General features: G+C 35.7%; 1 protein-coding gene across 1 annotated transcript; it reads right to left on the minus strand.

Annotated features, from left to right (window-relative positions):
* Positions 1 to 1,011: 1,011 nt before the first annotated feature.
* LOC132059897 (ubiquitin receptor RAD23d-like) lies at positions 1,012 to 14,160 on the minus strand. The gene is made up of 12 exons (XM_059452743.1): positions 13,974 to 14,160; positions 10,236 to 10,397; positions 9,526 to 9,579; positions 6,582 to 6,652; positions 5,677 to 5,784; positions 5,409 to 5,586; positions 2,330 to 2,485; positions 2,135 to 2,203; positions 1,979 to 2,026; positions 1,762 to 1,871; positions 1,600 to 1,681; positions 1,012 to 1,503 (listed from the first exon to the last, which is right to left on the minus strand). Exons 1-12 carry the CDS (start codon positions 14,037 to 14,039, stop codon positions 1,387 to 1,389), a joined length of 1,221 nt encoding a protein of 406 aa, XP_059308726.1. The 5' UTR covers positions 14,040 to 14,160; the 3' UTR covers positions 1,012 to 1,386.
* Between the last annotated feature and the right edge of the window lie 212 nt (positions 14,161 to 14,372).

Here is a 14,372-nt window from a genome sequence, read left to right on the forward strand (position 1 = left end):
GTTGTATACAATGTTGTTGTAGTTATATTAATTTTACAGAAATCTAACATGAACTTTATACACAAAAATGTGAGTGAAATTTTAAGAATTGAGCGAGATACAAATTTCATACTTTTTTATACACACAATTTTGAGCGGATTTTTAAATACTTGAATAAGATATACACATTTCATACAATTTTCATACCGTTTTCATACACTAAATTTTGAGCGAACTTTTCAAGCCTTGAGCGAAATATACACATTTCATACAATTTTCATACATAAAATTTTGAGCGAAAAAAATATTTTAAAAAAACATTTTTTAAACTAACAAAATATTTAAAAAAATATTTTTTTTAAAAATAAAATATAATTTTTAATTTTTTTTTTTGAAAAGCATGTTTTGTATAAGGTTTGTAATGTTATATTTTGTAAATATAAAACTATCGTCACGTTTCGTAAATATTTCTCCTTAAGATGTATATATACGTAGTTGTTCCTTTAAAGAAATTATGCTTCCAAAGAAAATTCTAACTATAGTGTTATATTACGCGAGTTATTGTGGAACCATACTCCATATTTTGAAGGATAGACGTCATGTTGCCTAATAAGACCACTACCCTAACAATATGACGTTGCAAAACCTCCCCCTCTATGTATATGTGTCCGCGCGTGCTGACAACTAGCCCAAAATCTTCATTGAGTTTAAGGTATTAACATTTAACAAGACTGCTTATAGTTCTCGTCATTTGTATTTTCAGGAGGTTGAAGCAGAAACTGATATCTTCCATTTTTTTTTTCTCCCAGTAGAGATCGAAGGTCCAAGTCCCTACCGTTAAACCTTTCAAAAATCTAACACCACGAAAATCTCCACCTCCACAGGTGAGTTGAGATTGACATAGCTGATCTGCCATATTCTAAAATAAAGTTTGATACATGCACACACGGAGTCCGACAATGACTGGTCTTTAAATAACCACCAAAGGGAGATGGTTAGTCATCAAGCAACAAAAACTGGAACACCTCAGATTTTAAATGGAAAAGCATGCAAATACCAATAGCTTCTGACCATTCACATTGAAAAGGTTATAACTAGGCTAAACAGTCTTAAGAGTTTCAACAAAGAAAAGATTCATTTTTTTTTATTTTTTTTTTGAGTGGGGGATAGAGGGGGGAAGGATTGACAAAATGACAAGCTATGTATAAGAACAATTCTAATGGGGTCCAAGACTAGACTGGGAGAACAGAAAAAAAGAGGATAACTTGGTTATGGTTTTCCAGTTCACTCCACTCCGGCACTCGAATAGCATAGAACCCACAACATGGATATGGAACTTAAGTTTGCCGTGGGGCCAAAAGAGGGAGGTAAGGGAAGCTACACAAAAGAGCCATCCACCCTCCATTTCACTCCTCAAACTCGTGCATGTGATCTAAGAGGTAGTTAGCAGCAAGTTCTTCATTTTTGTTGCAGGCAAAAAAAACCTCCAGTACAAGGTCATGATCAAAGCCCATTTGCTCTAGCTGCAGAAAGAGGGGAAAGCAAGACAAACAAGGCCTCAGAGGAAGGAACAAAGCATAAAGATAAGAAAATACACAACCACGTTCGCAATCACTTACACGTTCTATGGCTTCACGCTCTTCGGGTGTTACGGATATAGCCTGTGGCATTGCTCCTGCAAGCTGGCCCAATATGTTGTTGCTGATATCAAATAGGAAACACAAATTAGTACTAAACACAACCTTGTATGAGAATCATTGAAGGTAGAAGAGTGAACATACCCTTCTCCTCCTTCAACAGGCTCATTGATAAGGCGAAGAAAATCAGCCTGATGCTCCTGTATAAGCCTCATTAGATGGGGATTCTGTTTGCCTAGCTCCTGAAGCATGGGCTGCCAACAAACGGAAAGAATGTCAAGAGAACCTAGGCAATTGTTTACAGGTAGTCCACACTAGAGACAAACTCAAAAGACAGATTTATTTCTTTAAGGAGTCAAACCTGCAAAATCTGTGGATTGGCCTGAACCATCGCCCGTAAAGCTTGGAACTAAGAATGACAATAATTTAGATGAACATCATTAAAATGGATTTTCCAAAATGAAATAAAGGAAGGGAAATGCAGTTAGTGAAGCTCAGGAAAGTGTCACACGCATACCTGCTGACTGTTCCTTAGGAAGTCTAAGGTGTTTGCACCGGCAGTATTAGATCCCACACTGGGAAGACCCTGCATGAACAAGGCGTCAAAAGCTTACCCTGAAATAATTCCGCATCCCCCCACCACCAACCCCCAAACCCCACCCCCCAACCCCACCCAAAGAAAAAGAATAAAAAGTGAACTAAGACTGTCTACCTGAGGAAAGAGATTCAAAGGATCAGCATTGGGTCCGCCTGCAGGGACAGGTGCTGGTTGTGCTGCAGGTTGCGGCTGAGCCGCCGGCTGATTTCCTGCCTGCACGCTGGGTGGACTTCCTGCAACAGGAGGAACCTCTGCCGCCTCAGGGATACCCTGTCAAAACAGAATTTAAAAACTTGATAAGAAATAGAAATAACCAGTAACACGAGGGATTCGAGCAAAAGGTTAAAACCTTCCACCATACATTTAACAGTTTGATGCAAAAAAATTAGCCACAAAATAGATACTATAGCAAATTAAACCAAGAAGTTCTACATATCACTACAAGATACACAACTACCTTCTACCATGATTATCAGACAGTACACCGCAGCTAATTGGTTGTCAGACTAACTCCACATGAGTGATTCAGGCAAGAATGCACAGTTGAAAGATGGATCAAGAGACAACCTGTAGTCCATTTTCCCACATTTAATGCCCAAGTTCAAAATACCACCACACTCACAATGGTAAAAGCAATCATAGCACCAGCATCCATGAAATCACCATCCGACAGAAAGGAGATTTCTGATCCAGAGAGGAGAGGTACGGGGACCGAGAAACAAGAGGATGAAGGAGCCACAGCTCGCGAGGGAATTGAGGTTTTTTACATTGTTTTTATTGGGAAGCGGATTTAGTCAAAAGGCGTGGAGAGCAAAAGGATGCATGCGAAAAATATAAGGGAGCCGCCAGGGAGGAGAGTGGATCTGTGCTTGTGGAATAGAGACGGGAGCTGAAGGGGGCTCATGCTGTTTTTATAAGCATGATTTTATGATTTTGGGAGGCTACTTCATCATTTTATATATTGCGACTAAATCCAAAAGATCAAAGTATTAAGAGAACTTTGTTTCCTATTAATGTGCAAGCCAGATCCATTTGTTGGAGATTTGGACCAAGCAGGTGAACTTATTCTACTGTCGGATAACAGTCCTATGAGAGTCAAAACCAGGATATCTGGCTGGATACCCTACCCCATTACATGAACCATCTAATTTAAAAGCTAAAACTGCTAGCAAGGGAATACAAACAGTTCATTTAATTGACTCCAAACAGTAGCCTTCAAATCATGTATCTTTGTACCATTAAAAGGATGGTAATTGAAAGACATAGACTGAACAATTGTAGTATCTAAAGGGCAAGAAATCCTTCTAACTTGACTAGGAAAGCGATGGAATACATTCCTGTTCTGTGTCTGAACAAACAAGTAGCTTAGGAAAGAACGGGTCCAACGATGGCAAGCGAACAGTGATCCCCAACCATAAATGCAGATAATCTATTATCTATACTTTTTTTAAAAGCATGAATATAAATGTTACTTCACCAAAATATCCTTTAAATATTGAATGACTTCTATACCCTTTTAAGTTAAATTTTTTTTTTTTTCTAGAAAAAAATATCATATTGGATAAATTATAATATTAACTTTTTTCCCTACTATTTAGGACTTCGAACCCAACTGAAAAACTACAATCTTAAAACCCACGTAATCATATTAGGATTTTACTAAATATCTTCGACTTTAATTTTCAATAAAGAATTGTCATTTCACCACAATTGTGAAACTATAATTCTAAATATCTGCGCTATCAAGAACAGAGATAACATTATTATCATCTTGAAATCTACACAAAAGATGCACAAATTAAATAAGAATCAGTAGTAGATTGTTTTTATATATTAACAGAAATTGTAATGTAATTACAAGTAATCTTACCCAATTACTTTTTTGTGACAACTGACAGGGAATAATGTGCAAACGCATGTTCGTAGAGACTAGTTATATTAAAAGCACAAAGCCCTCAGCGAAATGTCGTTCACCTTTTAAAATAAATTTCACATTGGATAAAATTACCATTTAATTATTTTTCTAATATTTACGGCTTTGAAATTTTGATCATTAAATGTTTCCTTATTTGAACTAAGTAGGAAGTCCTAATATTTAAGAATTTAAAATCTAGTATGTTTCTACTTATAAATATGGTAGTATATATTTCACTTCCAATATTTTTTGGTTAAAAATCGAATATGCACAATCTAGGCATGCACTTTCAAATTCGTATTTTGATATTCAAAGTTTTGTTGTTAAACTACAACAAAAAAATAGGTAATCAACTTATCAATTTCTAATTCAAACAGGGTATGATAGTTAACAAAAGTATCTATCTGTTTGGACATTTTTATCGGTAGACAAGATTTTCTTTTTCGAGAATTAAAGTTTTTCCTAATATTTTGGAGTTCTAATTCATCGGTTAACTATATTGGAAGTCTTAATATTAAAAATATTGTGTGAATCCTATTATTTGAATTATGTAAAATAATATTTTGAAAAAGATGAGCAATATATCAAAAAAGGAAAAATCTACAGTGAATAAGTAAAAAGTAGCTATTACTTTTTGTGGGTTTGAATTATTTTCTGTCATAGAACTATAACCAATAAATTCTATCTTAGTAAAACTAAAAAGGAAAATAGAGAGAGACTAAGCAGGAGATTAGAACTAAAGTCGATAATGTCTCTTATTCCTTTTTTTTTTTTTTTTTTTTTAACATAATAATGTCTCTTATTCTTAATTCTAGATTTATAACCGGTCATAAAATTAAAACCCATAAATTCAATATAATTTAAATATCTCAGTAAAAATAAAAAGAGAAATACTTTTTGTGAAATACAATGTTTGATTCTTTGGGTATACAAAAAATATGTCTATTACCCTTCAATCAAACAATGCTATAAAATACGTACCAAAATGTAAATACACATTCTAATAAATACTATAATAAGATTTAAATTACCTAATATCCCCAAGAATGTAGAAGCTTTACCCTTGCTTTACGGAAATAGTTATAAATTGACTAAATGACTAGATTATCCCGATTGTTATACTGTTAAAATCAAGTTGAAGAAACACTTTCGAAACGAAACATAACAATTGCACGACATAGTTTAATACTAATATATATGACTTTTTAAAAAATTTAACTTATTAATATGGGGCGCGTACTCCAGAACTAGTATATCACCAAGGACTAACAAACTTACAGAGTACAAGTATTCAACAGCCCTCTCGGGATTGTTAAAAGCTGCCCGTAGGGCTCGAACAACTGTCTCCCTATCCCATGTTCCACCGCCCATGTCAAGAATCTGCTGAATTGCTCCATCAAGGTTGTTACCAGCAACCAAGCTAGAAGCAGCTTGGCCATAGACATCAGATCCCGGCCTGGCATATAAATAGATCATTTTCTTAAAAGGTTCCTTGTAATTTAGCAGAAAATGCAAGGAGAATGTATTTCTTGAAGAATATACTTACACAGCAGTTGATGCAGGAGCAGAAGCTGGGGCAGGGGCTGGCGCCGGGGAGGGAGCCGCCGGCACAGGGGAGGGAGCCTCTGGCGCAGGGGAGGGAGCCGCCGCAGGCCTGAAACATAGCAAGTCATCACAATTCACAACTGAGGAGTTTCCATGAAATGCTTTCACTCTTCCCATAAAGGTTAATGGAGAGATAAAACAATATAAAAAGGGTTAATGAAGAGTGAATTAAAATTCAAGGCACTAGCCACAAAAAGTTGATTTGAAATAAACACTATTTCCAAATGTCAAACCTAAATTCTGATGGCCTTAATAACTTTATTACTCCCTTCGGATTCATTTTATATGACACTCTTTCCTTTTTAGTCTGTTCCAAAAAGAATAACACCTTCCTATATTCTTATGTAAAGCAAATTCAACAGCTGCCTATAGTTAGAAGCCTTTCACTTTGTACTTCCCATTACAATAATGATATGCTCATATATCCACAAAAATGTCATAGCATGTCTAAGACAAGTGCTAACAGTAATTTTAATATGTGCCAAAAGTCTTTCTTTCTTAATAAACTTCACCCCAGTCAAACATTGTCGAGGGGAGCAATTTCCATAGATAATATTGAAAATTTATGAGCACTATGAACTTCTCATCATGTTTAATCACGAACATTGTTCTGAGTCTTCATTCTTCAATCTTATATAAAGTCATCATCACCTGGATGTCTAGAGCTAGTCAGCAACTATATTTCCACAGACCAAATTAATACATCGTGAGTTACTTAACCGGAATAGTAGGGCAAACACCCAAATTGCACGGCCAAATAAGAATGATGCAGAAGTGAAAAGAAATGTTTGAGAAAATATGACATTGAAGAAGTAAAAAAAAAAAAAAAAAAAAAAAAAAACTCACGATGCAACTGGGACTTGAGCAGCTGTAGATGCAGGAGTTGAACTAGGTGCTGGGGCACTTGACTGTGGCGTCTACAAGTCCAAAATCAAATCATTTTAACTGAAGTGAACGCATTAGAGCGGTAACATCATTATAGTATAGTCAAAAGTAAAAGCATGGGCACATGCATTACACTATTCTTGAAAACTTTTTTGACAACGATGCCGACATTCACCATAACCCAGAACGAGCTACACTCACGTATCCTTTCGTACTTATAAAATTGAACTCATTTCTGACATATAAAGCCTGAATAGTTGAATTGCTCATCCATGGCAAGCAAAAAAGAAACCACTTGTCGCTTGCAAATTGTTAATTATTAAGGTGACATGTGATTGGAGGTTTGACGGGATTTAATCCCTACATTAAATCGAACGTTATACTAATATTTGGTTACTACTTTTGTTTTCCTTATAAATGATACCCACATATGTTATGTCGAAATCTATGTACTGCCTCCGTTTCAATATAAGCGTCGTACTTTCCCTTTTAGCTTGTTTCAAAAAGAATGCCTCTTTCCATATTTGGTATCTCTCTAATTCCAATATTCTACATTGCCTGTTTAAAACACAAGATTCAAAGGGCATTTTGGTACATTACCCACAAGATTCAAAAGTCTCCCTTATTTTCTTAAAAGCTGCCGTGCCTAGTCAATCCTTTTTTGATAAGGTAGAAGTTTCGGCCGAGTCAATCTAAGACACTTATATTGAGGAGGGAGTATTATTTTATGATGGATAGAACGTGGAATAAGAATGCTAGTACTAGTAATATATGGATTAAAAATACTAAAATGACAGAAATAACCCTCATAGAAGTAGACAAAATTTTATATTGTTAAAAATGTAAACCTATATCTTATATGATACAGTGTATACTAATTTGTAATATACGAAACTAAGAATTCCACAAGAAATAGTTCCTGCATTACAATCCTTGCATGACTAATCAGTGCATTACTAATCCTAGCATAACAACCCTTGCATTATTGATCCGTGAATAACTTTTACACCAAACGACTCTAAGGGTATAGTTGGTATGACATACAATGTTGTCAATGTTCCTTCACACAATCATTTTCAAATATTTGGCTGGCCTTGGAAAATATTGAAGAAAATGTTTGCACCAAATGGAAGAAAACAACTTATGCCTTCTAAGGCCATAAATTATTTCCTCCAACAACCATCACAACCATGATTAATACCAACAGATCTTTACTACTATATAGATACCATTGTCTATCTTTGCTAAATATTTGGAGTACCTAGCAAAACGTTTCCCTTATGCCGCATTGACTTTTTACACAAGGAAATACTTTTCATGAAAAGTACTTTACATGACACCAAACGTCCTCTTAAGTAGCTTCAAAGATAAAATTAGACTATAGTAAATTGTATTCACCAATTAGCTCCAGATTTGTAGTTTGTTTTAAGTAACTACTCACATTTAGCAAATAAAGTGAACCACCTCTTTTAGTAACTATTCACTTTTTAAACAAAAGCAACCAACTTTTACACTCAACCAAAAACATAGAAAAGATTTTTCATGAAAAATATTTTACTCCAAATACACAATGATATCTTCATACAATTTTTTTTTTTAAACTGGTAAGTTTTGATATCTTCATACCAATTAGGCGAGCAAATTGAATTAATCAATTAGCTAAGGATTTTGTAATTTTTTTTTTTTTCGAACGTATAGGATTTGGAGTTTTATTTTAAGTAATTCATCGCCTTCAGAAAATAAGATAGACTTAGGGTGTTTGGTAGGAGGGAAAATAAACCATTTTCTGGTGCTTGGTTGCTCGGATAATATCTTCAAAGAAAACATTCCACTAAAAGGTTAAAGAAAATGAATTCCCTTACTTGTGGACATAAATCATTTTCCTTTCAAAACTATTTCAACTCTTTACTTCATGTCATTGCTTTTTCCGCAAAACAAAAAATCAAAAAATGACTTATTTTCAGGTGCATATTTTCCTTTCATAACAACACACAAGTAAGACCCTAACCACATACATACCAAGTGTTAATATATACCAGAGGTCACTGGCTTTATAACGACTATGACCATCAAACATTTACGCACACCATCTCTAAATATCCCAGTGACTCAGCAGGAACCACTACGAATCCTGAGAAGAGATTCTCTAACACCTAAAATCTGTCAGCTACTAGGACAGTAGGACTAATTTTCACATTAAAACTAAGAAAATTAAGTCCCAAGCAGCAAGGATTACAATCACATTCATTGTGAGAAGCAATAACTTGCTGCGCAGAAGTAGTAGCTCGCATCGCAGGCTTCACATTAACAAAGCATTACCACCAAATCGCCACTACCCCATATATGACATTACCACAACTATGGTAGGAGTATGATCTATACAGTTAGGTCTGACTGTCACAAACTATGACCACATGCAGCTCATATATAATCAGTCAGTTATCAAATATATCAGGATAATGCACCAGAGGTCACCAGACAACAAATCACACAACTAGTGATGGGAAAGCCGCCGCCCCCCCCCCCCCCCCAAGAGAAAAGTAAAACAAGTATACACTTTCTGGAAACGTATTGCTTTGCCATACAAAAATTTAACCTAGTTCAAAAGTAAGAATACATGATGATTTACTCAATAGTCAATCCTAGTTTGGCAATCCAGTAATCCACATCTATTATACATAAGACCTTGATAGCTGAACATCAAACATACGATGGTAGGAGAATGTCTCTGAAAAAAGATATCAACAGAAACATTAAGGAGGAAAAGATTTTCTTGTGTGTAGTGCCTTTTTGGGATTAAATTCTCAGCTCCCCATAGTATGGAACTAATCCAGATTTTGTCCCTTCCTTTATCAATATGATGCAAGACCCAATTAAACAACGAAAACGATATAACACTGCAAACCTTAGCTGTTGCTGCAGTTGACGTTGCTGAACCTTCTCCAGATGAGCTCTTACTCTAAAATTCCATGAAACAGAAGTAACAAACTAAAGTTACAAAAATAAATAAAACAGATATAGTATTAAAGTTCTCCGACTGTCTATCTAAATGCCGTGAATTTATTTGCTATGTTTTGATAGGTACAAACCTATGAGACATTTATTTAAAAAAAATTTGTGATACATGGACTTATTTACAGGTATGCATCCAAAAAAAGGGCCGGGCGTGCAGTGTTTTTGATAATTTTAGTATATCTCTAAGACTGTGCGGCAATTACCAACACTTGTGTCACACTGTTTGGCACGGATATTCAAGGCAAATATCGGACCCATGTAACATAAGAACACAAAATGATATACAATGGGCAGTGACAGAAATGCATCCCCTGAGACTACACACAATTTCCACTGGTTTTTTACTTCTGTAGGTCTCCTGTGCAAGTTACACTCAATGTAGCGCATGAGAAAATGCAACAGTACAGCAGCTATTCAACCGAAAAAATCAAATTGAATCCATTGTAAGCACAATGATTGCAAGGTTCTTATCCCATGATATCAAGTACTGCATCCGCATTCATATGACCACTTAGATCCAACATTATATCTATATTCACGTAGTTAACTAAACCTATAGCACTGAAAATTAAAAGAAAAAAGAAAAAGAGTCATCTTTACCTTCGTTAGCATGACTACTATAAAGTTGCTTTCACCAACTTTGTTTTCTTCCAGTGTTGTCCCATCTTTAAGTACCTTCCCCTGGTGGATAAGCATCTGCTGGGTAGCAGGATAAACATCTGAACCCTGAACTGTTTCTATGTTCTTCTTCACATCGGCAACCTAAACTTATAGAAAATTCAAGCCTTCAATTTAATGTACTAAATGATCTCAAGTTCAAATGTGAAAAAGACTACAAGAGCTAAAATCTCTAAGACAAGTTCAATCCAGCTAAACATCTTCGTTCAAAGAGTGGACGAGAGAGTGCGACCAGGGTTACTAAAAGTGGCTAGGTCCATGAGGCTTGGAGCAAAAGCGAGAAATGAAGTGCACGCTTCTTTGCAGTGAAGCATACAATTTATTAAATTAAAAAGTACCACATGTATATGAATTTAGTACTATAATAATCAACTTGGAATTAAAAGAACTAATTGCTGCATCCAACATATAACATTGTCAAAGTTAGTCCTACTCCTAAAAGTGGAGATTCAAAGAACGGACGATTGGTTCAGGTCACTTTGTCTGCCACCATTTGATGCATACACTTCTCCAAAGCGCTTAAGTTCACCCTTGAATGGCAACACCTCGCTACGCAAGGCTACATCGCTTACGAAACAATGGCTTTTAATAACATGGCGTGAGACCAAATATATTTGACGATCGTAATGCCAAAGCCAGGCAACTGTATGATATCTGAGATGTCACAGCCTTGAATAGTTGTGCTTATTGCTCATTCTGTTTTTGTTATCATGCCTTTTGATTCCATTCTCTACCTCACTGGCGCTCTCATAGTTGCATACAAACTTGTAAATTCTTATCTACTTGCTGAATCCAAATATCAAAATTTATCCTGCTAATCACACTTGATTATGGGGAACACTTTTATGTTGAGCCTACAAATTTTTTCCAAACCCCCTAGTTTAGATTGGGCATCAAGAGCAACTACAGCTGACAGCTCCAGTTTGACACCAACTATCAGAACTCTCATTTGTAACCAGCCACTGTGTTTTTTTCCCTCACCTACTCTTTTTTATCCGTTTTCCTTAAAAAGGCAATCATGCTCATCAATATATCACTGACAACCTCAACAATTGAAACAACCCGACCCCTCGTTTTTGAGTATTTGCATTTCAAATTGTGTTTTTTGAATATGTATATATAACTTTTTATCTGTTAACATGGTTGGGGTTGAGACTAGAGGGGCTCCGGTTGTTTCAGACAAATACGGAGTTGGAGAACATTGATGATGCAACCGGTGGTGGTGCGTCGTGATCAAGAGCACCAGCTCACATTAGCAATGAGTGTGGGCAGGCAGACCTATGTGATAGCGCGGAATTGATCGTGAAACCTAACGTGAGTAGAAGGTATGCGAATGCGGAGAAGCTCGGTCAGGCGAAACTCTACGATAGCCGAGAGGGACTTCACTATAGCAGTCCTAGGACCGGCCCAGGTCATCTCCACGAAACCGAAGCCTGTTCCGCAATTGCGACACCTGTTAGGTATAAAATCGTACAGTGAACGTACAACAACCATTTTTGGCAAATTTAAGAGACTTGGATAAAAAATGGATTGATTTCTCCCTGAATCTTAGAGATAATGAATGATTCCGAACATCCTTTGATAATTATACTCGAACTTAGTCAAATTTAAACCAAAGTAACATGAATTTATACCTAGTTTCCTAAAGTGGTAAATTGAGGATTTGAGTGGGTAATTGAACTCCAATTAGGAATTTAATTACGCAGTTGAACTCATGCGCGCATTGGTAATCCCATTTTACAAACTTATCTCACATTCTGACCAAGTTGACCAGAGTTGACTTTGCCTTGGTCAAAAATAGTGAAATGACCCCAACTATCATAATTGACATCATTCATCGATAATTTATGTAGATTGAGACCATTTGAGGTCAATTGAGGGGAGGAACTGAACTTGCAAGGTGGGAGACTTGTCGTTTTCGAGTTAAGTGGGACTTTTAAACCTCTTAATTGCAGTGGCGGAGCCAGGATTTCCACCGAGGGGGTTCAAAATATAAAAAAGTAAACATACGAAGAAGCCTAAGGGGGTTCAACATACGAAGAAGCCTAAGGGGGTTCAACATCTACTATATATACATAAAAAATAATTTTAACCTTGTAAAAACAGTATTTTTTTTTTGCCGAGGGGGTTCGGATGAACACCCTCAGCATAGTGTGGCTCCACCACTGCTTAATTGCTTGTTTTTTCTTACAAAGCATGATTTGAAAACTTGCACAAGTGCTTGAAAACTAATTCCAAACTACCTAGTATGTTTTGGGGCGCGTGTGCACCAGGACACGTGTGCTATTTTGAGCTAAAACGTTATGTTCTGAGAATCCCTATCTCTAAAATCCTATTTCATACTCTCTTATGACTACGTCATGATTTGATGAAACGCTTAAAACATGTATTACAATTATTTTAATACACTGAGCATGGCATACTAGTTTTGCACAATTAGGCGACATAAAGTAGTACATGATATTGTTATACGTGACACTTGTTATGATAAAACTATTACGTAGCAAATTATGATGATTTGCACCGTTTGTCCTATGTGCTTGATGTTGCTATGTTGGTACGCACATCGTGATTGATTGGTCTAGCGGACAATCTGTGACGGCCTATGTTTGGTCCAGCGTCTAGCCGTACTATCGACGAGGGCCTACGCTTTTGGTCTAGTAGTCCTATCTACGAGGGCCTATGAGTGGTCTAGTGGTTTAACCACGAGGCCCTAGTGTGCATGAGTTGGATGATGTCTATGCTTATCGATGTTGAGCTAATATATACATTTATTAGGGATTAAACACAAACTAAAACACTTAAAAAGAATCCACTATTAATGCCCAATTAAACACAAAAATCAGAAACAATTTAGACACAAAACTCAAATCAAATCCTACTGACAGTTACATCTATGCAATCACAAAGTACTTCAATAAATCAAAACAACCCTCAATTCAATCAATTTTTGAATAAAAAGGTAAAACAAAGCGAACTTGAAAAATATCGACGATATTAGCGCATATATAATCAATAAAGTCATTACTAACAGTCACATCTATGCATCGCAAAGTAATCAAAACAAACCTCAACTCAATCAATTTTGAACAAAAACAAGTAAAAAATGCAAACTAAAAAAAATGCATATATAATCAGTCATTACTGACAGTCACATCGACGCATCACAAATTACTTCAACAAACCTCAATTCAATCAATTTTAAACAAAAAGGTAAACCAAGTGTAATTAAAAAAAAAATAACAGTGATATTAGCACATACATAATCAGTACATAGTTAAAATCAGCCATTACTGACAGTCACATCACATATATGCATCATAAATTACTTCAACAAATTAAATAAAAACCTCAATTCAATCAATTTTGAACAAAAAAGTAAAACAAAACGAACTTGAATTAGCGCATATATAATCAGTCATTACTAAAAGTCACATCTATGCATCAAAAAGTAGCCTCTATTCGATCAATTTTGAACAAAAAAGTATAATTGAAAAATGTCACCGATATTAACGTATATATAATCAGTATATGCATCACAAATTATTTCAAAAAAATCAAAACTAGCCTCAATTCAATCAATTTTAAACAAAAAAGGTAAAACAAAACGAAATTCAAAAATATCAACGATATATATAAATCATTGAATTTTTTTTTTACCGTGTCTTCAGGTTTGACTTGGATTTCAAAGTGAGAGCCTTTAAGTGTTTTCACAAATATCTTCATATCTGTTTTCCGTCCGTAACTGTTAAGTTTGTTTCGTCACCGTTAAGTTTTGATCGCCGACGAGAAGAAGAATAATGTAGAAGACCGTCGTAAGGTGCAAGTAAGTAATAATAATTAAAGGGTTAAAAGAGTATTGTGTTGCTTTATATAGCTATACACTAAAAGGAAGCGGAGTTTGAGAGTTACACGCTTTTTGGGAGTGAGTGTGGAGCACGCGATGGGGAGTTGAGTAGTTTGGATGGTGCGTGTGGGGACCTGTCAAGAAGAACGGTTGGGTGTAGGTTGTGAAGAGTGAAAGAAGGAAAGGATCAGAGCCAGCTAGATTTTTGTGTT

Source organism: Lycium ferocissimum, chromosome 6 (genome assembly GCF_029784015.1).
Source record: "Lycium ferocissimum isolate CSIRO_LF1 chromosome 6, AGI_CSIRO_Lferr_CH_V1, whole genome shotgun sequence".
Classification (NCBI taxonomy): Eukaryota; Viridiplantae; Streptophyta; class Magnoliopsida; order Solanales; family Solanaceae; genus Lycium; species Lycium ferocissimum.